General features: G+C 37.5%; 2 protein-coding genes across 2 annotated transcripts; one reads left to right on the top strand and one right to left on the bottom strand.

Annotated features, from left to right (window-relative positions):
* The first annotated feature begins 14 nt into the window (after positions 1–14).
* LOC103962364 (probable LRR receptor-like serine/threonine-protein kinase At1g12460) lies at positions 15–3948 on the top strand. The gene is made up of 2 exons (XM_009375064.3): positions 15–2153; positions 2245–3948. Exons 1-2 carry the CDS (start codon positions 982–984, stop codon positions 3728–3730), a joined length of 2658 nt encoding a protein of 885 aa, XP_009373339.2. The 5' UTR covers positions 15–981; the 3' UTR covers positions 3731–3948.
* Positions 3949–4949: 1001 nt separating this feature from the next.
* LOC103962366 (probable aminotransferase ACS10) lies at positions 4950–7723 on the bottom strand. The gene is made up of 4 exons (XM_009375065.3): positions 7048–7723; positions 6808–6936; positions 5931–6091; positions 4950–5827 (listed from the first exon to the last, which is right to left on the bottom strand). The coding sequence occupies exons 1-4, from the start codon at positions 7516–7518 to the stop codon at positions 4972–4974; spliced, it is 1617 nt and encodes a 538-aa protein (XP_009373340.2). The 5' UTR covers positions 7519–7723; the 3' UTR covers positions 4950–4971.
* Positions 7724–26151: the final 18428 nt, after the last annotated feature.

The following is a 26151-nucleotide window of genomic DNA, read 5'->3' as shown; positions in this document are numbered from 1 at the left end:
CAATGCAAAAGCAGAAGACAGAGAGAGATCGAGAGAGGAGTTCTTGTCAACTAATAGTAGAGACAAATTAAAAACACCTTCTTCTTCTTCTTTCTTCCTTTTTCTTTTTTCTTTTTTCTTTTTCCTTTTTTTTTTTTCCTTTTAATTTTCTTTGGATAGTTTAGTGTGACTGGAATCGGGGAATCGGTAGCTTGGTTGGTGGGGAAGAATGAATGCTGTGAGAGAGATGCAGACCCAACTTGGTCCTAGAGAGAGAAACACACACTTTGCTTTCTCTCTCTCCTCATTGTTAGTTGAACATTATCATTGTGTTTAGACAGACCATAGTACACAGAGCTTAGAAAAAGAGAGAGAGAGAGAGAGAGAGAGCATGCACGTGGTTGAGCATCAGTTTAAGTGGAGGCAGAAAACCTGCTGAGCTTCCCGACTATTATAAGCCGTGACATTAATTTTTGGCTCCCACTCTCTCACCTGCTTCTTTCCAGCCAACCCAAACCCCCACAGCTCACACACTGACACACACACTATGTTCCTCAAATTTTCTTTTCCCCTTCACAATTAACCCTATAACTCCCTGCCTCCCGTTACTTCTCTTTGTCCCTCCTCCATTCTTTCAAGCCAAAAAGCTCAAATTTTGGTGCTTTGATTCGACCCAGAAGCCAAAACGCTTCTTAAATTTTGGATCTTTCGTTGTTCCTGAATCCTGAGCCTTCACTGAGACAAACCCAGAAGCCAAAATCGTCTCTTTCTGTGCAAATGTGGTGGAACTCTCAGAGATTTCTGCAATTCCAGCAAAACCCAGAAGTGAAAAATGCTGATTTTTTACCATGATCGTGACGGGGCGTTTCGGATACTCGAAAACAAGTGCAACAATGGCAGCAAAGTAGGAATCGGATCTTATCTGCTTCAGATCCAATTACCATAATGCCAAACGGGTACCCCTTTTTTTTACTGCACATATTTACTGTGTAAGTAATTAGCATGAGAAAGCTTCATACATTTCGCCTTTCTCCTGCCCTGTTGTGCTTTGCTGTTGCTTTATTTTTGGCAATCATTGGTGTTACTTCAGTAACTGAGAAGGAGATTTTACTTCAGTTCAAAGGGAATGTAACGAATGATCCGTACAATAGTTTAGGCTCATGGGTTTTTACTGGGAATCCTTGCAAGGATTATGGTGGTGTGTTCTGTAACTCTGCTGGGTTTGTAGAGAAGATAGTCTTGTGGAATACTAGCATTGGTGGAGTGCTGTCTACGGCTTTGTCCGGGTTGAAATATCTGAGGGTTTTGACATTGTTTGGGAACAGATTTTCAGGAAGTATACCAAACGAGTATGCCAAGATTCAATCATTGTATAAGATCAATTTTAGCTCAAATGCGCTATCTGGGTCGGTTCCTGAGTTTATAGGTGACTTGCCTAGCATTAGGCTTCTTGACCTGTCGAGGAATGGTTTTACCGGGCAGATTCCATCGGCTTTGTTTAAGTACTGTTACAAAACCAAGTTTGTTTCTCTGTCTCATAACTTTCTTTTGGGTTCAATTCCGGATTCATTGGCGAATTGCTCGAATCTTGAAGGGTTTGATTTCTCTTTCAACAACCTCAGTGGTGGCATTCCTTTGCGACTTTGCGATATTCCCAGGTTAGATTATTTGTCACTGAGAAGGAACGGCTTATCAGGGAGTGTTGTACAGCAGCTTTCAGCGTGCCAGAGCTTGAAGCTATTGGATCTCGGTAGCAATTTGTTTACTGGTTCAGCACCATTTGAGGTTCTTGGATCGAGCAATCTTACTTATTTCAATGTATCGCATAATGAGTTTACTGGTAAGCTTCCTGATTTTACAACTTGTAGTGAGAGAATGGAGTATTTGGATGCTTCATGGAATGAGTTGGATGGAGAGGTTCCTCCGAGCATTACAAACTGTAGAAGTCTCAAGGTTTTGGATTTGGGGTACAATAGGTTGAGTGGGAGCATCCCAGAAGTTCTTGGAAATCTGGATACACTTGTCGTGATTGAATTGAGTAATAATTCAATAAGCGGAACTATTCCAGAAAGCCTTGCAAGCATTCAGCTACTTCAGGTCATGGATTTGCACAATCTCAACCTCGTTGGTGAAATACCCCATGATATAAGAAATTGCATGTTTCTTCGTGAGTTGTGAGTCCAAATACATTACTAACTTGTTTACATTTACATGAAAATGCATTTGAATCTAAGCGAAAATATCTTATGTTTGTTGTTTCTGCAGGGATGTTTCTGGTAATGCCTTGGAGGGAGAAATTCCTCAAGGTCTTTACAACATGACTTACCTTGAAATCCTTGATCTCCATAAAAATCAGCTCAATGGAAGCATCCCGCCAGACATAGGAAACCTGTCCAGATTACAATATCTGGATCTTTCACAAAATTCACTTTCGGGGCCAATTCCTTCTTCCCTTGGAAACCTAACAAAGTTAACCTATTTTAATCTCTCCTCCAATAAGCTTTCAGGCACCATTCCTACAGCTATTCAAGGTTATGGCTCCTATGCATTTATAAACAACCCCTTCCTCTGTGGTGCTCCTTTGGACACACCTTGCTCAGCAACTGGTAATGGTACTATGACTCCCACTTCGAGAAAACCCAAGGCTCTTCGTGTCCCTGCCATCATCGCAATTGTTGCAGCTGCATTGATTCTTATTGGAGTATGTCTCGTATGCATTATGAACATCAAAGCCCGTAGAAAGAAGCAAGCTGATGTGACATTGGTTGTTGAGAGCACGCCACTTGGCTCGACTGATTCAAATGTTATAATCGGTAAGCTGGTTCTCTTCAGCCAAAGTTTGCCTTCAAGGTATGAAGACTGGGAGTCCGGCACAAAAGCGTTGCTTGACAAAGAATGTATAATAGGTGGTGGATCAATTGGTACAGTCTACAGGACGAATTTTGAAGGTGGTGTCTCAATTGCAGTGAAGAAGCTCGAGACTCTGGGAAGGATCAGAAACCAAGATGAATTTGAGCAAGAAATTGGACGACTGGGCAACCTTCAGCATCCCAATTTAGTAGCATTTCAAGGCTACTACTGGTCCTCGACAATGCAGTTGATGCTATCAGAATTTGTTCCAAATGGGAATTTGTTTGACAATCTACACGGCCTTCATTATCCAGGTCCGAGCACTAGCAGAGGCAATAGTAAGTTGTACTGGTCTAGGCGATTTAAGATTGCTGTGGGAACAGCAAAAGCACTTGCCTACCTTCACCATGACTGCAGGCCTCCTATTCTGCATCTCAACATTAAATCCACCAACATACTGTTAGATGAGAAATACGAGCCAAAGTTATCAGATTATGGGTTAGGGAAATTGCTTCCCATCTTGGATAATTACGGTTTAACCAAATTCCACAATGCAGTTGGATATGTTGCACCAGAGTTGGCTCAGAGTCTGAGACTAAGCGAGAAGTGTGATGTGTATAGCTACGGAGTGATTCTTTTGGAACTGGTCACAGGGAGGAAACCGGTAGAGAGTCCAACTGCAAACGAGGTGGTGGTTCTGTGTGAATATGTTAGGGGGTTATTGGAGAATGGCTTTGCTTCAGATTGCTTCGACAGAAGCTTAAGGGATTTTGTAGAGAATGAACTGATTCAGGTTATGAAATTAGGGTTGATTTGTACATCTGAGCTCCCTTCGAAAAGACCAAGCATGGCTGAGGTTATTCAGGTTCTTGAATCCATCAGAAACGGATTGGAGGCTTAGTTTGCCTCAGCATCAGATCAACGATGCATCTTCACCGGAGAAGAGGTCAGGATGATAGTAGTTAATTTGAAATGAAGGTTGGATTAGTTGGGGAGAGTAGGAGGGTTTTGCATATAGGGAAAAAAAGATACAATTCATTGTATTCATTTGGGGTTTACCAAAACCAATTGTTTTCTTACATTCTTCAAGCCTGCAAATAAAAACATTCATTTACTGTATGTCATTGATAGACTAATACTTATTAAGAAATGTAGTAGCATTTTGTTCTGGTTTCATGTGCACAAATGGATGGAGAGAGAGGGAGAGAGAGAGGAGAGAGGAAAGAACGAAATTTTCCTGAAACTCTTCGATGAGAATTAACTGCGAGTAATTTTTTGCGGTGAGTCACACCAATGCAGCTTCCACGTATGTTATAGCACGTCTATATTTGCTAATACCGTGTGAAAATTGGTTTGTGTACCCTTTTTCTCTCCATGCATACCTCTGTTTGATTTTAACCCTTAAATTGAATAAATCATAGGAGACTCAATGATAGAAACAAACTAAGGTGTGTAGGAGAAAAATGGTGTCCGAAAAGCATTTCACTACTACACCTTAAGTACATAACATTTCAACTATGTTGTTCATCCACATTATAACGTGTGAATTAGTAAAACCTTGTAATAGTGAGCGGTTCAGTAGGAGAATTTCTCCTTTTTATTACAAGATAAACCAATAACCAAGTGTATTCTATTTGGGTTAAGGGCTTTTACAGTTTGCTCATGCCCCTCTATATAAACTCATCTCAAATTTGAAGGCCTAATTGCTTAGAAATGCAATGAGCTATGAGTCCTCTTTAAACTAGCACATGAAAAGCACTAAAATTTGAGAGCAATTTGTATGGCGTGCGTAAATTGCCACGATAGCGTCCTATGCTGATGATACATGAACATATGAAGAAAAATTAATACACATCCTTCTGCCGATTATACAAGAACATATGAAGAAAAACTAATAAACGTCCATATGTTATTGGCACGGAACACCACTGTAGCAGTATACTCGTGCCATCCAGTTACTCCTAAAATTAAGGAGCTATTATATTGGACTTGGTCAATTGGAATTTTGATTGTGCTTAGTTCTTGGATCCAGTGTAAAGCTCTGTAATGACCTAAACAAGAGTGTCTCTGAAGTTACAGCAAGAGCTATTTCTTAAGAAAAATTCTATGCAACCTGAACCTGGAGAATGAATGAACAATATTTCAACTGTGCGATTTACAGGTTTCGGAAATTTTCCGAATTCGTTCCATAACAACCGGAATATCTTTTTCAGTCAACGTTGTAAAACAAAACCGAAACCATCCGGGTTCAATACAATGACATGATGAACCTGGAGTTACATTTAGCTTAGCTACATTCAACAACCTATCCCAGAGCTCAAACTCCCCTTTCTCGCTGTAAGAGCGGATTAACCCGCTCATGTCAGCCCAACAGCTGAAGCCCCCATTGCTCTTTGTGCACTCAATGCCCAATTGCTTCAAACCTGTCACAAATTTTAGGTACATTGCACGGAGCCTTTCTCTACTAGTATCAATGAACTTCCGGATAAATTTGGTGTCTGAAAGCATAGAGATGAGCAACCGTTGAGATGGGGAGGAAATGGACGAGAACCTTGTCAACTTTTTAGCAGCAGCCAGAACATTCTTGTTATAGGAGTAGATAGCGCCGGCCCTAAAACCTGGAAGAGAGAGGTCTTTCGATAGACCATATACTATATGAACTCTGTTCCGGTCCAGATCTTCCGATTCAACAATTTCTGCCATGCTTACAAACTCTTCACTACCATGCATCGATCCAGAAAATATTTCATTTGAGATTATATGTATGTTCTTCTCTCGGGCAAAGTCTAGAAGGTTGTAAAGTGATTCACGACTATATAAACAGCCAACAGGATTTGACGGATTTGAAATTATAATCCCACGAACCTTTAAACCGCGTTTCTTTGCCTGGTTGAATGCGCGGTCAAGAGCAGTTATACTCAAGTTGAATTTGTCAGCACTACGGCATGGAACAGGTATAATCTCTACTCCAGTTCGCCACTTTACATCTCTGTCCAAACTGCATATCACATTCAAAAAGTCATGATTCTTAGAGCTAGAGAGTAGAGATACTTAGAGACAGAAACTTTCTAGAAATGTTGACATTAATTAATAGTTATTACCCAGGGTAATACGGCGCCGGAACAAGAAATGCATTTCCACTGTCTGCTAGGCAGAAACTTAGTATCTCAATTGCAGGTGTTGCACCAGCTGTCAATACTATTTGCGAGGGGTCGAAGAAAACTGACTTCCCCATGACTTGAGACATGAATCCTGCCACTGCCTACAGGTCTGGAAAAATTAGAGAGGGCACAGAAACTCAATGCAGGGCAAAGAAAACTGACTGCCACTGTTTATATGGAGTGCTTATAACTGTTAGTTATAAGAAAACAGACTCGCATTCGACCAACAACTGCTAGTTCTAGTCTTCTAGAAAGATATACCATTTTCTAGCCGATTTGTGCAGATTATCAACTATAAAGTTCACAAGCAATTAATTGTATTCTACAGGCAATAAATCATTCGGAGAAACATTGAAACCACATTCAGTTAGCCACTTAACACCGATTGTCTCAAGTGACTTTGCTATTCTGATATTCCCCAAATTATTGAATCGGACCTAGACTAGGATAAAACTTTTGAACATTAGGTACATTTTGCACCAAAATCTCAACCATTTTGAGTCATAAGTTGGACACACTTTCTGAAAAGTTGGGTGCATATTCCACCAAAAGCTCAACCATTTTAGACATCTCAATTGTTATTCAAATAGAAAGCCAAAGCCAAAAGTCAATTTCCCATATTAACCAAACAAACCATACGAATCGATACAGAGAGTACAATATTGAAACTCAAATCAGGTTCCCGTGTTAACCAACAAAAACAATATATTCGAAATTCGACTCGGACCGTTACACGAAAGGACATAACTTCTAATATCAATTGGAATTTACATAATTTGTAATCACAAACTTGAAATAAGAGTAATATGAAACTTACCACCTTTAACTCCATCAATCCATCAAGAGGCTGGTAGCAAACAATACCACTAATTCCAAGCTCGTCGCCACCCAGAATCGCATCCTTTGCATTATCCACAAGCCAATTCCCAACCAAATCCAACGATAACTACACCATTAAATTCCCAAATTTAAAGTCTAAATTTAATCCCAAAAAATTTTGAAATTTGAAAAAAGCTGAAGACTTGAAGCAATACAAGCCAAAGCAAGCTCGACCCACCTTGTTTTCATCCAAACCCAATTGAATAACCCCATTCTGATTACCCAACTCGTCATACGGATCCTCCGCCACCTTCCTCAACCCAACGTCGTAGGGCGACTCGCCACCTTTCAGAACCGAATTGGCCCGACCCGATACGTAAACGGGTCCACCCGTGCCCCTCGGCGATAGGAGCGTCCGAGACAGGGACCTGGGCAGGACTGGAAGTTCCACCAGCTGTCCGGCCTGCTCGGACTCGGATTCCGGCGAAGGCGGAGGCGTAGGCGGGTTGGGGTTGGAGCGGTGTCTTTTCAGGTAAAGCTGGAGGAAATAGAACAAGGCGCACGGTATGAGCGAGCCCAAAACCAGACCTCCCCTGCCTTGGACGACGCCCTGGAGAGGGACTATAACTCTCATGCCGGTGGTTCCGCCGCCTCCGCCAGTGGATTTGGAGCGGTTGGTGTATGGGTCGGCGGGCCGGGTCCGGGTCATATTGGAGACATGTGCGGCGGGGTTGAATTAGGTGTTGGGGTCGTCGGAGAGTACAAAGCTTGGAGAAGATGGAGGCGGAGGAGGAAGAAGAGTAGAGGGGCAGCAAAGGCCAAAAGGGTGGTGTGTGGGTGACAGTGCGGGAATAGTGATTCCAATATTTGGGGCTTATTTGATTTGAGGAATGATGATTTTGTTATGTATGTGCGCCGTTCCTTTTGTTTGAGGCGAAGATTGGATCTAGTCGTTGGGATTTTTGGTGGGATATTGGACCTCACTTTTACTCTTTTAGCCTTTTCTCCGTGGAAATATTTTTTAATAATTAGAAAAAAAAATATATATGTGAAAAGTGCAGAATAAAATTTTAAAATACTAATAGCAGTTCTTAAAGAAAATTATATATACTTTTTTTAGCCTTTTTGTGCTTGTGACAGTTCAAACTAAGGCTCAGGTTTTAACTGGCTCCAAAAGTTTGATTATAACTCGTATTTAGCTCATTCAAACTTAGTTTATAACTTGCACGAACTAAGATTAAATATAATGCTTGTCCTATAAATAAGTCGAACTTGAGCTTTTAGTTCAGCTCATAAAACTCGTAAGCTGCATTTATTTACTTCACTTGCTTCAAGTAATAAAAAATGATTGAGTGGTGATGTTGATTTTAAGCAAGATTCTGGATCATGAATTGAACTTTACAGTATGGAGAGAGGATTCTGGCCAGATAATCTTTGTGAGGATCTCACGAATCATTCAATTACATCCGTTCATCGTATATCGCGCAGTCAGTTTTCACCAGGTACTGTTTATATTTAATTTTAAATAAAAAAAATTACAATAGTTTTTTATCGCATGATGTATGATACACATATGTGATTTGAGAATCCCGAGATAATCACAAAGAGAATCCGGCTAGAATCCTCTCTCTATAGTATGTTTAGATTACAAGATTTGACTAAGTGTCAAGAATTTTCATATTTAAAATATATGTCGCTACTCCAGTGATATTTCTCTTCACTTGTAAGTGAGAAGTCTTAGGTTCGATTCTCGCCAATTGCAAATTTGAACCATATTATTGTTAGTCTATTGTGAGGATTAGTCTACCCCCTCTCTCTTAAAATAGATGATATCGTTTGTTAAAAACAATAAAATATATATATGTCAAATCGGATTAAGCCCCCTTCTTAAGATAAATGATATTGTTTGTTAAAATATATATATATATATATATGGCAAATCGGATTAAACCTTCCATGTTCAAGGTACTCCTTCAAAAATTGTCTCTACTTAAAATAAGATCTCAAGATACTAACCCCACCCTTCTAAAGATAAATGATATTGTTTGTTAAATATATATATATATATATGTGTGTCAAATCGGATTAAACCTTCCATGTTCAAGGTAGTCCTTCAAAAATTGTCTCTACTTAAAATAAGATCTCAAGATACTATCGCGGGCTCATTGCCCATCTCCGCATCTCCTCACATGGAAATTAACTTTTTAAACTAGTCCTCAAATTTAAACTTCTAATAATAAAAAATCGAGCAATGGTGGATCACTTTGGTGATTAAGAATTGTTTCTTTAACTCATTACGTATTTTGTTTAAACTCTATTCTCATTTTTAATGTAACTTAGAGTAGTAAAATATTTATAATAAAAATAAGTTTTGATGTTTTCTATTCTGAACTTTCTAACTGTTAGATCTTCGTTATTGTGCCCTTGAACGAAGATTTAGCAGTTTGCGAAAAAAGCACCCAACATTTTAGGTCAACGCCCCATTTCGTATATTCTGCATCCTTTTATTTTTGCTAAAAATGAGGTCATCCCATGAATTTCCATACAAACTACTTTGGGTTTTATAGTAATTTCCTCCGCACTATAATTTAATCATATTCATATACTATGCAATATATTAGGAGACAAAACATAGTTTACATCTGACTAACTTGTACGGTTCTCCATTCATTTGAAATCCCAAGGTGGCAAGGAATCTCCACACAAGCAAAGTGTAGAATCTATACAACTAATAATTGATCAATCCTGACAAGTCTTTGTCTTAACACTAGAAAAACAAGCTTTGGGCGTTGTCACTTCTCATATCCACCACAAACCACAAAGGTACATGTTATGTAACATAGAAGAAAGATTATACGAGATTAGCTTTTTGAGAAAATGAAACATTTACTACAACAAAAATGCACACCGGAGATTCTTCTGTTTAACCGTTGTTTATCCTCTTATGTTATTTATTTTTGGTCCTCGAAGGGTTAAACAACTGATTACATGTAAGATTCTGCATCAGGGCACAATTAATGAAACGAGGCTTACCTCTTCCTCTCGTTGTTTTCCATTCTCCTAGTACGTCTACATGCATGTTGTGATAGTCCTGTAAACACTGACTTGTCACTTTCGTAAACTTTAGGTTTTGGTTGTTTTTCTTTGAGAGTTAGACAAGCCTTTGCGTTAGGACCATTTTTTTTTCCCTTCATTTTTTTTTTAATACCAAATTAATTATAAATAGATTGAAAAGTATTAAAATACATGAATATTAAATATATATGAGCTTTGATCAGGCTTTGAGTGTAAAATGAGGTATTGGGGTCAGCATTCAACATGCAAGTATTGCAAGCAACGTACCCAGTGTGGTTAAACTTCAAAAGATTGGATTACATTAATCCCGTCGTATACTTTGGATCACGCAAGCTTTAATAAGTTTGTGTTCATTCTTTTGAATGTGACTTATGGTTCGTGATTCTATACCATTTTTCATTTTTAAATTAAAGGACATATTTTTATTGGATTTTGATTTCAAAATGCTTCCAGATTTGACACCAAACATGTTGATATAGCTTTTGGATAAATTTGTTCGGTATCTCTAAAAAATATATATATTATGCCTCATCAATTTGATGTGTGCGTGTGTGTGTGTGTGTTTTTTTTTCTTTTTCTTTGAAGCTGTTAAATATTGCCGAAGTGTAAAGTAAGAAAAAAAAAAATGATCTGGCTATATAATGACTTATGTAAACATAAGAAATAAAAATTTATCGTGAAACTCATTGTCACATGATAGGAACAACTTGACGTAAAAATTATTTTACTCACTCAACACTGCATTATTTAGTTGAATTATGTGCAGAAAATTCCAGATAGTTTGACGTAGATGTTTGAGGCTTGTGTTGCATGCAAAACCTAGCTGGTTACGCATCTTCTAACGGAAAACAAAGACATCTTGTTTGGGAGGGATTAAGTCAGGTTGGAGGGTCTGAAGGTACGTAGTAATATGGCCTACTGGGTTGGCTTTTGTTAAAATCAAGTTCCAGCCGTAACTGTTGGCTTTATATTGGCATTAATATGGGACTTGCAACTTGTCTAAGAAAATGCTTTATATTTGTATATTTGGTGAGCACCACTAGTTTTGCAGCTTCATGCATGATGCAGCCTAATACATGATGATTTTGGCCAATAGTCAAAACTGAAGACTATATATAATGCATCGTTCTAGAAACAAAATAGAAGTCGTAGATGACAATTTATCATAATGGCAGAAAGCAATCATATATATTATGGTGTAGTTTAATTTTTACATATTCTCTTCCTTTTAACAGCTAACCATCTAATCCACCTACCAACGCTATAGCTCTACTAAAAAAAGAAAGGCTTATATTTAGTTACGTTCCTGAGAACTTAATTTCAATCTCACTTTGCCCACCAAAACTCAAAAATCACCAATTTGCCACTTTACTCCTTGGAACTAAATTTCAATACCACATTTGTCCCTGGAACTCAAAAGTCGTCACTTTACTCTTTAACGCTCAATGTTCACTCCACTTTGGCTTGTTTCTATATATTCCATTAATAACTGTTATGTTTACTTATGTGGCATAATTAGGTCCCACTTATGAATGATGCGGCACAAAACAAAAAAAAAAAACAAAAATTCATGGGTTTCATCTTTCCGACCCCTCTCTCCTTTCTCTCTCTCTCTCTCTCTCTCTCTCTCTCTCTCTCTCTACCGTTGCCTTTACATTCATCCCTTCTCCTCCACCTACAGTCACCTTATCATTAATTTCATTGATTTCATTATTTTTTATGTCATTTCAGCAGGAAATTAGGCATACTACCACTTATAAATTTTGAATGAATGAACTTATTTTTAATAAAATAGAAACAAGGCAATGTAAAGCGTATTTTGAGTTTCAAGGAGTAAAGTGACGAGTTTTGAGTTTCAGGGAGCAAAACTAGGATCAAAATCAAGTTTCAGAGAGTAAAGTAGTGACTTTCAAGTTTCAAGGGACAAAATGGGATAAAAATGAGTTCCAAGAAGTAAAGTGGCAGCTTTTTGAGTTTCAGATGGCAAAGTAGAATCGAAGTCAAGTTCTAGAGAGCGTAACTAAAAATAAGCCAAAAGGAAACAAAATGGACATCAATATAACCCTAAACCCTATGCCTGTATAGACATAGTTAATTTAAAAACCTAAAACGTGGACGTGAGTATAGTTATGTGCTCATTCTTATGCACCCAAGTTTGAATCCCCTAACTCCACAATATAAATTAAATTAAAGTAGAGTGTCGTTTTTAAAACTAAAAAAATTAAACCTTAAAGTTCTAACAAGTTGCTAACTTATTGTATAATATAAAAAGAACTAGACATAGATCCATCTATAACTGAAGAGTGGATCTTATAACAGAAGCAATAGGATTAAGAGATTTTTTTTGGCAAGCAAATAGGATTAAGAGATGAAAACTAACAATATGATAAGTCCATTTTATGAAGAAGGTTTTCTTACTTTTTTGACCTTATTTATTAAGACTTGTAATATGACATGATGGATTTAAAGAGTTTTAAAAAAATTTATTGCTAAGCCCAAAAGCCTCTTAGCCAGATAATGGACCAGCCCACATAATCTCAACGATAAGACTCCAAGCCCACAGTTGTCCAAATTTCTATATGCAGATTTCACTCAAGTGAAAACCAATAAAAAACCCCAGAAGGGACAAGAATCTGAGTGCCAAATAACTAATTTGTTTATTTATCTTATAACATGAACTATTTACTAAGAGGAGGAGGTTTAAGAGAAAGACTTTCTAACCACTGAGATAATTCACTATTACAACGCCAAAAATCTATTAGGAAAAAAAGAAAAAAAAAAAAAAAAACAAAGGAAAACAAAGTAGCACACTTGTTACAAGGTCAAAGATCAAGGAGGAAGTTGAAGTATATTCTTGATAAGATTTTAAAAAGACAGATCAATAATTCACTACTAATCATCATTGATATTGTTCACAGTTTACATTTTACTAGGAGGATTTTCATCGGATCCTTCAATCACATCCGTTCATCGTACATCGTGCGATCAGAAATTATTTAAATTTTTAATATAAAATTGAATATAAACAGTACCTGACAAAAACTGGCTGCACGATGTACGATGAACGGATGTGAATGGAAGATCCCCGGGATCCTTACAAAAAGGATCTGACGAGGATCCTCACACTAAGTTTTACTACTTGTAAGATACGACTGACTTTTTTATTTTTTTTTAATGTAGAATTCTTGTTTTCTTTCACCAACATTGAACTTCTCATAGTAAAATCGCCATCCTATACTTGTTTTTTTTTTCCTTCTTATTTCTACACTAGGACGACGAAACGTTATTTAGAGTGCCAATATACAATTGACAACCTAAAAATTGCCAATATGATAATTGCAATTTACATGACCACTTCCATATTTTCTTTCTTCCTTAGGTAACTCTTTGCACATAAACTACGAAGTGATAATCCTTCTAGTTCAGTGCAGTTAATTACTACACAGCTCACTAACAATTTCTATTTTCGAGGTTGTATTCATGTAACCAAAGAAAGGTCATCATCTCATATGTATTATATTCAAAAGATTTTGAATGCTTGGCTACTCAACAATGAACATAAATTTCTACTCAAAACTTTTCGTATTCGAATCACAGAGTTTTGTGCTTATTATCAGAACCATTCATATTATGAATCACTATATAAAGATCATCTTTGCAAAAAAATAAATTAAAACTAAGGCTGTTTAGTCAATTTACTGTGGCAAATATATAGACAGTTCGTAATATTTTTACCAATTCGTTTATCTGTTTTTATATAATTCAATGATTAAACGACCTTAATTTTAATTCATTTTTTGGCAGAGGCGATCTTTTCTAAATTACATGAATTTAGATCAATCAAATACTAATATTTCAATAGAATAATTTATAATATGAACAGATCTGATCATAAACACAAAATTCTATGAATTGAAAACAAGTCGTTTTAAATAGGAACTCATCCTCATTTTTGAAGTAGATAAATATTATTCATTCAACAATGTCACATCTATTATGCATTGACTTCTGTGACCGTTGAATTCTTGACTAGTCGCTGTTGAACCTTTTTTTTTTTTTTTTTTTTAGAAAATGAAACTTTCATAAGAATTACAACACTAGCCTAGACTTAAAAGGTCGCCCAGGCACAAAGTAAAAAAAATTAAATTAAATAAAATTCTAAAGTAGTACACGCCACTAGAAACCGAAAATCAGAAAAAGACAAACAAAACACGCTTATGTTGATGAACGAAGAGTAATGTTACACTTACGATCTATTTGTACTATTTTTTTAATAGAGATAAACCTCATCAACACATATAAGTCTCATCTTTATTAAAGAGATCGTACTGATAATAATACAAATAGATGATAAGAATATCATCCGTTAACCACTCCTAGTTCACCAAAACTAGAATCGCAAATCCGATGGGACTTCAAACCATGTAGAGAAAAGCATATCCCTAAGTCACCACAACCAACCTCAAACATTCCTCTCCCTAACCTTCATAATAAACAGTTAAAAATCTGATCCAATATTCGTCACCGGAAGACCACCTAAAACGAATTCTTCCTATTCCGGTGCATGACTTTAGCCCGCTGCATAGTAGAACTTTCGTATGAACAAAAAGGAAACATAGCTGTATACTTCCTCACGACACGACACGACACGACATTGATCGTCTTCCCATTTCGCGATCACATTCAGGACCATTGCTTCATGTGCTGTAATATTATGCATGCATGCATAGTAGTATATAGTAGGTCGCGGTAGGTGAGGGAAAGGTATCCGATATTCCGATGTTTGAACAAATTAATACCACATTAATGAATCCATGTACTCCTCATACCTAAGTAGAATAAATGAATCACCGGAAAAAAAAATGGAATAAATGAATAATCGATCATTTATGTTTTCTGTCACGTCTGAAACTTTAGGCTACCAACTACTCTTTCTCTCATTCAATCACAAAAACCTCACCAAATGCTCAATTATTCATTATTTCTTTCCTGGAGGATTTTCGTTTTTATGTATATAAACTATACAGCCCCTTGTCCTAAAGAATCTCTATTTTTGGGTAAAAATGGAGACTTGTTATCACTCCACGTTGAGTTTCAACGAACCGAATTGTCTATTTTATAAGTCTCGATTCATAGATCATCATTGCAAACATTAAGTTTAATCTGAAACTATTTGCCTATTTAATTATCATGTTAAAATTTCATTGTTTCTTAAAGAATAAAAAATGTTCGTTAATTTCTTTGAGCTTAATTAGATGCCTCAAATATTTCCGAATTGGCTAATATTTTGTAAGGATGATCTATGAGGTGCAGCTTGAAAAATAGACAATTCTGATTGCTAAACCTCGATGTAGTGTGGGCCAAATAACTAATTCCCATTTTTATAAAAAATAATAATAATAAAAGATCTCTTCCCTTAAAGGCTTCCATAAACTATATGTACAAACTATGACTACAAAATTGTTCAACTTGTCTTGCTTGTTTTGCATTCATAATCTTTTACACAAAAATAAAAATAAATGTTATTGATTATTTGTACAATATTATTTTAGTCCGTTTCTTAGTCACTTGGTGATAAAAGATCACCCACTCTTAAATTTGATATCAATGATCAAGGTTAAAACATTATGAGTGTATCTGTTTATTCTTCTACATTGATATCTAAAAGAGAGTGATCATATTTTTATTGTCATCAAAAATATTTTTTGAATCTTCTTAATAAATTAATATGCACAAATTGTGTTTCCTTCTTCAAAATCCTATCCTTGTTGTAGGCTTATTTGACTGAACTGTATAAGGACAGAGAGGGAGAAGGGCCAGCGGCAACAAGAGAGAAAGAAAGAGATTTAACTTTGAGTTGTGTGTTGTATCACCCCCTTATGCCTTTATTTATAGCAGTAAGAAGGGTAGAATCCTTATGCATTATATTATTACATCTCTTAATAGGTAATCAACTCCTAATAGGTAACTACAAGATACTCCTAGATATACTAGGATTTACACAATCACATTCCTAATCCGATAAGACTGCAACACTATCCCTTAAGTGTGTAAATACTCAAACAAAACGTCACATCAAATCTTCAGCAGATGAGGTAGAACAATTGATGAAGTTGTCGGTATAAAGGGTGAACACGAGTCTTAAACACAAGTAAGTAAGTATGCATTGGTAGTAAAATTCATAAAACCTCGCTATGGTAAAATCCAAGGCATGGGGAAAACCCATAGACTAAGGAGAAATGTGAAAAGTATGCATAATGTCTAAAACAAATATCAAACAAGACGAAAGTAATGAACTCAACAGAGTATGATCATCTCAGGGTAGGTGCCTCATCAAAACCTCGTTAGGTAGCAAAAACATAGTGGGAAAAATGCTCTTAATCATAGGAAAAAGAGTACGTTAAGATCAAGTGAGTATGCTTTAGGATACTCCCTCTGAGTTAGACATAAATTACGAATAAGACTACAAGCGATTCAATTCAAATAATTTACGCATACCGATTCCTTGGACGAGTTTCTGAAAAGTAGACTTAGGTAGTGACTTCGTGAAGAGGTCAATCAGGTTATCCTGGGAACGGATTTGCTTGACTTCAATGTTCTGATGTTTTTGTTGCTGGTGAGAGTAAAAGAACTTTGGCGCTATATGCTTGGTGTTGTCTCCCTTGATGTATCCTTTCTTTAACTGCTCGATACATGCTGCATTGTTTTCAAAGATCGTCATAGGAAGGTTAACGACGGAAGTAAGACCACTAGTGCTTCGAATATGTTCCATAACTGCTCTTAACCAAAAGCACTTTTGTGAGGCTTCATGCAGGGCGAGAATCTCAACATGGTTCAAAGAAGTTGCAACTAGCATTTGCTTGGTAGACCTCCAAGATATAGCGGTGTCTCCAACGGTAAAGACATAACCCGTTTGAGAACGTGCCCTATGTGGGTTAGACAGACAACCAACCTCTGCGTAACCAACAAGGCTAGAATCAACTCGAGGGTGTAAAACAAGCCCAAATCCGTCGTATTCTCAAGGTAGCGGAAAATGTCTTTACCACCATTCCAGTGTCTGCGTGTAGGCACATTGTTGTATCTAGCCAAAAGATTAACAGCGAAGGAGATGTTGCATTTAGTGCATTGAGCCAAGTATAATAAAGCACCAATTGCACTTCGGTATGGAACTTTAGGCTCCAAAATCTTCTTTAGCATCTAAAGTCCGAACAACCAAAAGAGTACTCGAAGGCTTCACTTTATCTTCATTAAAACATCGCAACACCTTTTAGGTGTAGTTCGATTGATGTACTAGGATTCCATCCGAACAATGCTCAATCTCCAGGCCGAGAAATATCAAGTTTTCCCAAGATCTTTCATCTCAAATTATGGTTTCAAGTGCGTGGCAATTTCCTCAAGCTCTGCAGAAGTTCCGATGAGATTCATATCATCGACATAAACTGCAACGATCACAAATCTGAAATGTGACTTCTTAATGAACACGTATGGGCATAGTTCAGTTGTTCACATAATCCCGACTTCTCAAATATTCACTCAGACGGTTATACCACATCCGTCCGGATTCTTTGAATCCGTAGAGTGACTTCCTCAATCTAATAGAGAGAGTGTTTAGTGACCTAGAACTATTTGAACCAATCAATGGAAATCATTCTGGAACTTTCATGTACATTTCGTATCTAGATCCCCATAAAGATACGTCGGTTACCACGTCCATAAGCAGCATATTTAGTTTTTCGGAAACTACCGAACTGATAAGGTAGCGGAATGTTATGACATCTATTACGGGGGGATACGTCTCCTCGTAATCAATCCCAGGGCATTGAGAGAAGCCTTGTGCTACGAGGTGTGCTTTGTATCACATTGCTTCACATGTGGTGGAGTAGGAGCTACAGGCCTAAACACCTTTCGTTTCGCAAACAAATCGAATTCAACATAGATTGCTTGTTTTTAGTTTGACCAATCCATTCTACGTTGACATTCATCAATGGAGCGTGGTTCAATGTTATTGCTAAGCATGATTTCGGAAGTAATGGTATACACGAATGCATCATCGACTATCATCTCAATCCTATTCCAAACCTCATTTAATACGGCGTGATGGATCAAAATCTCACGATTCTCGGAAGGCTGTCAAGTATCATCTGAAGCATCACCTTAATCTAAAATAACCTCATGCGTTGGAACAGATGAGTAAGCAATGGTCGGATTCAGACTAGGGTCACTAGTTTGTGTTGTTTTCTTTTCCGGGGTTATGAATCCTTTGAACTAGGAGGCCTGCCACGCTTCAGGATAAAAGCAGATAATTGGCTAGCCGCTAGTGTACCTTGTTGTGTGGAAGGTGCGGCCACCCCACCTTCGGGGTCGACCTTCCATGACGGTTGTTTTGGGTACGTCCATCCTTGCAGGAAGGTTTGCAGCAAGTATATGTGATCTCGTCACCTTTGCTAAATTAGTAAAAGCATCCGACATGCTTTGAGCAATGCTTTGAAGATCTAGAATGCGTCTCACTTCAGTTTCAGACTGAGGCGTGCGGGGATCTAAATGAGACATAGTGGGAAATCCATGATAATTCGTGGCGTTCTACAGGAACGTTATTATTCTTATCTCCCCCTAACGACGAGAATACTGTCGCATCGAAGTGACAATCCACAAAACGTGCGGTAAAGAGATCTCCTGTCAAAGGCTCTAAGTAATGAATAATTTATGGTGAATCATAACTGACATAAATTCCCATTTTTTCTTTGAGGACCCATTTTGGTACTTAGTGGCGGCGCTATTGGCACATAGACTGCAATACCCAAACACATGTAAATGCGAGACGTCAGGGTCGTATCCAGTAACCAACTATAATGGTGAATGAGGTTAGGTAGCAGTGGGCCTCTGGCGGACCAACAAAGCTGCGTGTAATATTGCATGGCCCTAGGCAGATACCGGCAAATTGGTTCTCATAACCAAAATTCGAACTATCATTTGAAGGCGCTTTATGAAAGCTTCTGCCAGGCCGTTTTGGGTGTGAACATGGGGTACAGGATGTTCAACTTCAATCCCAACAGACATGTAGTAATCGTCAAAGGTCTGTGACGTAAACTCTCTAGCATTATCCAGTTGAATCGACTTGATCGAATAATCAGGGTGGTGAGCCTTAAGGTTAATAATTTGTGCTAAGAGTTTCGTAAGTGTAGCATTGTGTGTGGACAATAAGCAGACATGTGACCATTGTGTAGATGCATCAACCAACACCATACAGTATCTAAATGGTCTGCATGTTGGTTGGATAGTCCACAAATATCCCCTTGAATCATTTGGAGAAATTTATGGGGGTCGTGAATAATCTTTGTAATTGAGGGTTGAATGGTCAACTTCCCCAAGGAACATGCTTTGCAAAACTGATGGTCGGGATAAGATTTAAAGTGATGCCCATAAGATACTTTGAGGATACAGCGCATCATATCTCGTTCGGCATGTCTCATTCGATCATGCCAAAGCAAGATAGTGTCTTGGAACCCAGCACTAGGCCGGCCATATGGTGTGTCACTACGGCTCGAATGGCTATTATGTACAACCCACTCGGGAAACGTTCCAGCTTCTTGTGAATACGCTTCCAGCCATATTCATAAGAAGTGACACAAAGAAATTCAAAACCATTCTCTTCAGTGGTTTCGACATGATATTGATTATCTCGAATATCTCTAAAACTCAGCAACGTTCTTCTGGAACGTGGAGAATATAATGTCTCTTTAATGGTTAATTTAGTACCATTGAACAACATTATATAGGCCTTTCCGTATCCTTCTATCAAGTTGGATGAGCCTGAGAAGGTTGTCAGAGGTGCATTCTTAGGTACGAAGTTAGTGAAATAGTGTTTCTCACCTAATATGATGTGCGTAGTTGCACTATCAACCAGACAACTAATTTCCCCACTAGTCATACCTAGAAATAAATTAATTGAATCGGTCACATGCATAAGTATAATTCCATTCATTCAATAAATCAATTCGAGAAATAATATCCAAAAAATAATTGTCCATAAGTTCAAAACAAATTAAAACCAAACATATAATTCCAAAGACTTAGAAAAATTTCCAAAAATTAAACCTTAAACCTAGAAAATAGGGAGGGGGTGTTCGGCCACTCCTAGTGGATTCGGCCACTAGGGGTTAAACACTCTAAAACATGTCTAAAATTTATTCTTCCATAGGAGCAGATGCCTTCTGAAAATCTCAAACCTCCATGGATGTAGTAGCCGCTTCGGGGATTTCAACATGTGCAAAGTTAGACTCACGATGGGAATGATACTTGGCATGCAGGTTTGCAAAGAAACCCCAGTCATAGATGGGTTTCAGTTGTGGGCCGTAGGGACAAGCCCAGCCGTATGGGTTGGCTTCTGGTTTCGCAGGCCGGGGATAAAACAAAGCCTAGCAACAAAGTTGCTGGCTTGGGCCAAGATAGGGAACCAGTCCAGCAAGCCAAGAAGGTTGTTGTAGAAGGGCCGGGGCTCCAGGCTCGTGTCAGGGACAAGCCCGTGTATAAGGCAACCCAAGCCGAGGCTTGGTTGGGTCCGAGAGGAAGTAGCAAGCCCAGAAGGCTGTGTGTAAGGTCTAAGGCATCGGAGACACCGTCCCAGAGTTTGTCGCCACATGGTTAGGCTTCAGGTCAGCATGGTGATGCTGCAAAAATCCCAATTTTTGGTTTTTGTTTTTGTTTTTTTTTTTTTTTAGAAGAACCTGATTGGTAGAAAAGAATTGAAAGCCTTTGAATTTGTAGAAGATAGCCTCCTTTTACGATCCTTCAGTTCCTTAGCTTCTGACAAGAGTGTGATGATAACGTGTTGTAGGCTTATTTGACTAAACTGTATAAAGATAAAGAGGGAGAGGGGGTCACGGCAACAAGAGAGAAAGATAGAGATTTAATTATGAGGTGTGTGTTGTATCACCCCCTTATGCCTTTATTTATGGTAGTAGGAAGGGTAGAATCCTTACCCTTATAGGATTACATCTCTTAATAGGTAATCAACTCCTAATAGGTAACTACAAGATACTCATAGATATACTAGGATTTACACAATCACATTCCTAATCCGATAGGACTGCAAGCAATCTTATCTTTATAACAACCATTTTTTTAGTGGAACGATTTTTATTAGACCTGACATTCGTATCGTACTTTTGTGTTCGTTTTATTTTTGTGTCATATCTGATATCTTAACAAGTCAGTGTCGTGTAACACCCATTATAATAAAAGGGTAATATGACCCAACCTGAAATCAACCCTTTAATATTAAAGGGTAATATGACCTAGCCATTACCTATTAAAGAAAATATATTTTAAACCCATAAAAATCAAATGAAAAACATAGTACTAAATTAGTATACACATACCATATTGTCACATTCCAAACCATTCCTCTATCCATTTATATGTTCTTTCACATTTTTCATACTTGTAGGTTTGTCTTCTTACCTATACTAATACTATACTAGTTGATCTTAATTTTGGACAAGAGGTCAAGTAAAACATATCTTAGTAATGATAATAAGAAACTCTCATAATAAAAATAAAATAAAACTTAATGTTTTTTACTTATATAGAATAGTAATACAATAATACATATTTAATATACAATATATAGACTAGGGCTATTGTATTTTATAATAAAATTTTTTAGTAGTTAAATTTTATAATTATCAAAATAAGTGTTATCCATGGGTTATCCACGTATGTACCTGTTTGGACTTGATTTTACACTATCGACTAGAGTAATCAAGGCCATAGAATAAGTAAAATTCTTAGCTGTTGGATTGAAAGAAGATTGAGATGATTGATTAATAATTTGTCTAGATATTATTATGATTTTAATTATTTCTAAAGTGCAAAGATAATTAAGGAGTCCAAAAAACCGAAATGTTGTCGGATTAAAAGATCGAAGATAAGGCTCAGTTTAGATTTTATCCTAATGCATGTTTTTTGGGTTGGCAAATAGATATTAATTGGCAGAAAGATTAATGCATGCGTGGAGGAAAAGTTGAAACAAAGGAGGACTTCTTCCTCTATTTATGCGGGTCTACTTGAGATATACCACATCAGGAGAAGCCACAAGTGAAGAGTCGTGCATGGTAATAACTGGCATCAAGATAACATCAAATCCGTTTGGATTAGGTCACGGCATGATAATTCACTATTATTATGCACGCGGGATATTCACGGCAAGCAACAAGCAATGAAGCGTACTGGCACTATAAATACAGAGGCAGTGGCAACGGAATAAGCCCCATCCAATTCAACAGACAATTGCCCTGCGCAAACCTCTTAAACATCTTAAGTTTTTTTTTTATTTCCTTTTTCCACCAACACATCTTCAGTTTGGATAAACAGCACTGTGAAGGCAATCGGCGAACATCTTCAGTTTGGATAAACAACATTGTTACCGTAGAATCAGCCGACTATGGAGCATCTTCAGTTTGGATAAATGGCACTGCGTCGAGGCCGACTGGTTACCTATCCAAGTCTCGGTCGAGAAGGGTTTCCGAATCCTTATTGACAGAGGTCATCTTATTAGCCTTCCCGGTGAAGTAAGGTATTACAAGTTACTATATTCGGTGCATTAAACGCCGAGTGATTTTATGATTGGATAATCACAAGTGAGTTTCAAAGTTCGGCATTCTGATGGCCGAACCACATTGACCATCAAGACATACATCTCCTTTGAGTACTTATGTCTATATAGTCTGGTGTTGATTTAACGTGCTTATACTCTTACAAATATAATCACCGTGATCGAATCCAGGCAGCGACGATTCGTGAACTTCGCAGAATTTAGCAGCCTTGTCTTCAGGCTCGAGAATCCGAAGGCCGAGACGTGTTCCTTCCTTGGCTACAGTTGCAAGATCAAGAAGTCAGCAACACGCTCAACGCAACATCAACAAATTTTACTCCTTGGCTGACGAGTTGGCACGCCCCACATTCAATCGAAGGACTGTAGTTAGCTCATTAGTTACTCGGCTTGCACGCCACATAGGCTTTGTAATTTTTAGGGTCAACAGTACCCATTAAAGATCCATTATTAACATGTTCTTAACGAGTCATCAAATAACGATCTGATTAGTTATTGTGTTAATTTGACATCTATTATTTTTATATTGTTTTGATGTCATGTAAAAAATTGTCATGTCTAATTTTTATGGTTGATTGTCTTGACCTTTTCAGATCTTTACGAAATGAATTATAGAGACACTTCATAATCACGAAAAAGTCCACATTTATGATCTCCTCCTTGACAAAGAGTGGCTATGCTTTTTGTGAAAGAGAAACTGTCACAATCACATAATTGCCATCTTAGATTTTGTTTTTCAATCGTTATATTTCTGTACAACATAATCTATTAGTTTAGTATACCAGCATGGTGGAAAATAAGACATAGATATAGGTTACATAAATTTTTGAGGTATTGACCGATTTTATTCCTAAACTTGTAAGGAGCTATTAATTATGAACGTGAATTTGAGTCAATTATCTTATTTTATTTTTATAATTAACTAATTTTTCCTGTGAATTTTAATTTTAGCCGATTACCCTCTGAACTTTTATAATTGACCAATTTTCCCCTAAACCCTGACTCCTAAAATTCAAACACGAAGTATACATGGTAAACTACCAGAAGAGAAGAAGAAGAAAAAAACAATATGTTGTCCACATTAGGGATAAAATTACCTTTTGCAATTATAAAATTAAAGTTCAGGGGATAATCGGTTAAAATCAAAGTTCAGGAGTAAATTGGTGACACGCTTGACCCTGATATTCTCCCAAACACTAGGGTAGGCACGTGCTGCTTGACACTCAAAGGTGACGAAGCCATACTAACATGCATGTGTAGAATGAATATGAATAAATAGTATTAATTTAAATACAATGCTTATGCATATGAGGAATGTGTTCAGAGCATACGACTAATCTACGACATTAACAGGAAATAATACAAAATTGAATGAACAAAGGAATGGGTCATACACCGAGAGGACTCGAAGATGCCGATACGGAAGTGTCTTGACGCCGGGATTGTACGCCTCGATTCTAAATCCTGAGGGGGCGTAAAACAAACATGAGTGGACCAAGTTGATATATATATATATATATATATATATAATAAACCAGTTATTCAACATACTAACCCTTAAAGTTTTATGAAAACTAATAGCATATATGTAATTGGTTTCCGAAACCCTAGCATGCCATAAAATCTTTCTAGAAACATATCTCATATATAATGTGATAAATAGTGGTATCCAATAATAATATCTCCCGGCCCAATGCTAGCTTCTATGTCTCCGCGCCCGTAGCTAGAGATTATTTCTCCCAGCCCAATACCAGCTCCATGTCTCTTGGGTTGAAGCTAGAGATTATTTCTCCTAGCTCGCATCCAACAACCATAATCCTCGCCCATGGTGGTATAATGACCACTAGATAAGCACAAAACCATTGAACATAGACTTTCCAAACATAGGTATATATATCTCAAAAACATCTTCATAGTGTCAATTCATCTATCATCTATACTACAAAGAACATTTGATAAAATATGATAATTCAAAATATTCTCAGTAAGCATAATATCTCATAAAACGTAATCATTAAATCATGCTTTTCATGTATGCATTTCTATTATTAAAACATGCATTATACAAGGCCCAAGGGTTGGGCCGGTTATAAATTGGGTTTTGGGTTAACAGGTTATGGGGTTAGGCTGCCTAAATGGGCTGGGTTCCATGGCCCAGAGGCTGGGGTTTTGGGCTTGGCTCGGTTTCTATTCGCGGTTCGCCGGACCAATGAAGGAGAAAGCCAAACCTTTTGGTCAGCAAATCTTCCCAGTTTCGATTCTCCTCTAAAACTCACCTTTTTTGTGATTTAAATACCAAAGTAAAGCTAAGGAAATAAGGATTTGAATCTTACCCTTAGTTTCCTTGGCCGTGGGCGGATCTCACCGGAAAAGGGCTTGAAGGCTATCAGACCTTGCCAGCAAAGTTGGGAAATAGTTTGACCATGTTGGTTTCTATATAGAACCTACCCAAACTCGCATGTAAGCTCGAGATCGTATAAGAAATTGAAAACTAAAATGAATCGAGGTGATACGGTCTTTACCCAAAGTCGAGAGTGCGAGGTTCGTCCAGAGATTCATCGGGGACAGCGACTCTACCGCGTTGGTGAGTAGTAGGGGTGAGAGTGATGAGTGATAGTGATGAAGTCCAAGAGGGATAAGGGAGAGGAGGGAGAGAAAGGACACAGAAAGCAAGCTAAGAGAGTTTTGAGGATGAGAGTCTCATGGGGGAGAGAGAGAGAGATGAGAGATCCAAGAGACCGGGAGACACAAAAACAAGGTGGACCCCACGTGGCTCACCAACCAATCCCATAAAAGATAAAATAAGAAAAATAACTCTCTTGAGTGTGAGATTACTATTCTACCCTTTTGACTTGCCAAAATTGGGACGGGTTGTTACAATTGGCCCGTGATAAAATTTAAGAGGGGTGATTGGCTAAAATTAAAGTTCATGAAAAAAATTGGCAGATCCTTACAAGTTTGAGAGGAAAATTGACAAATACCTCCAAATTCTTTTACTTTTAAAGAAATTTTATTAATATTACGTAACATTGAATGATATGGGAATGAATGATTGAGATTGAAAATCGAAGATCTAAACAGTTGTGGAGATCATTGACCTGCTAAAACACTCGTAGAATTGAAGCAACACACAACTTCTAAATAAGTGAAAACTATTAGTTCATTAGTATTTCAATAAGTTTTCGTTTTTAGGTGATTTGCTACTCGTCTGTTAGAGGTAGGGCATTATACCCTACTTACCTAAGGGCTTAGAGCGTGCTTATTGTGGCCTCAATATGAGGTGATAATGAATCTCTCATCCATTTAATTATTTTCTATACAACCAATCACTTCAATACCTTGGTTAATTATAAGCCCATACTACCAGGTTCGACCAATGATTTTTCTATTTAATAATAGAAAAGGTGTCTACATTTTTTTTTTTGAACAAACGATATTATTTACACTAAGGGGGTGGGGGAGTGGGTTAATTCTCACAATGGGCTAGCAATAATATAGTTCGAATTCATCTTTAGCGAGAATCAAACCTTAGACCTCTTATTTAGAAGTGAAGAGGAACACCACTAGACAATAGTACTAAGTGGCAGAAGATATGTCAACTTAGAAACTTCCTTAAATTGATAATATGGGGAGCATGAGATCTTTAAATGGACTAAT

Source organism: the organism of the source record quoted next, unplaced genomic scaffold, assembly GCF_019419815.1.
Source record: "Pyrus x bretschneideri cultivar Hongxiangsu unplaced genomic scaffold, Pyrus_bretschneideri_v1 Contig14, whole genome shotgun sequence".
NCBI classification, from domain to species: Eukaryota; Viridiplantae; Streptophyta; class Magnoliopsida; order Rosales; family Rosaceae; genus Pyrus; species Pyrus x bretschneideri.
This window is presented reverse-complemented; position numbering and strand designations above follow the sequence as displayed.

Coding starts and splice junctions, on each gene's coding strand:
- LOC103962364 (XM_009375064.3), top strand. CDS start 982: ATGAGAAAGCTTCATACATTTCGCCTTTCTCCTGCCCTGTTGTGCTTT. Junction 2,154..2,244: donor TGCATGTTTCTTCGTGAGTT/GTGAGTCCAAAT, acceptor TTGTTTCTGCAG/GGATGTTTCTGGTAATGCCT.
- LOC103962366 (XM_009375065.3), bottom strand. CDS start 7,518: ATGACCCGGACCCGGCCCGCCGACCCATACACCAACCGCTCCAAATCC. Junction 6,092..6,807: donor GATTGATGGAGTTAAAGGTG/GTAAGTTTCATA, acceptor CCAGACCTGTAG/GCAGTGGCAGGATTCATGTC. Junction 5,828..5,930: donor CCGGCGCCGTATTACCCTGG/GTAATAACTATT, acceptor TGTGATATGCAG/TTTGGACAGAGATGTAAAGT.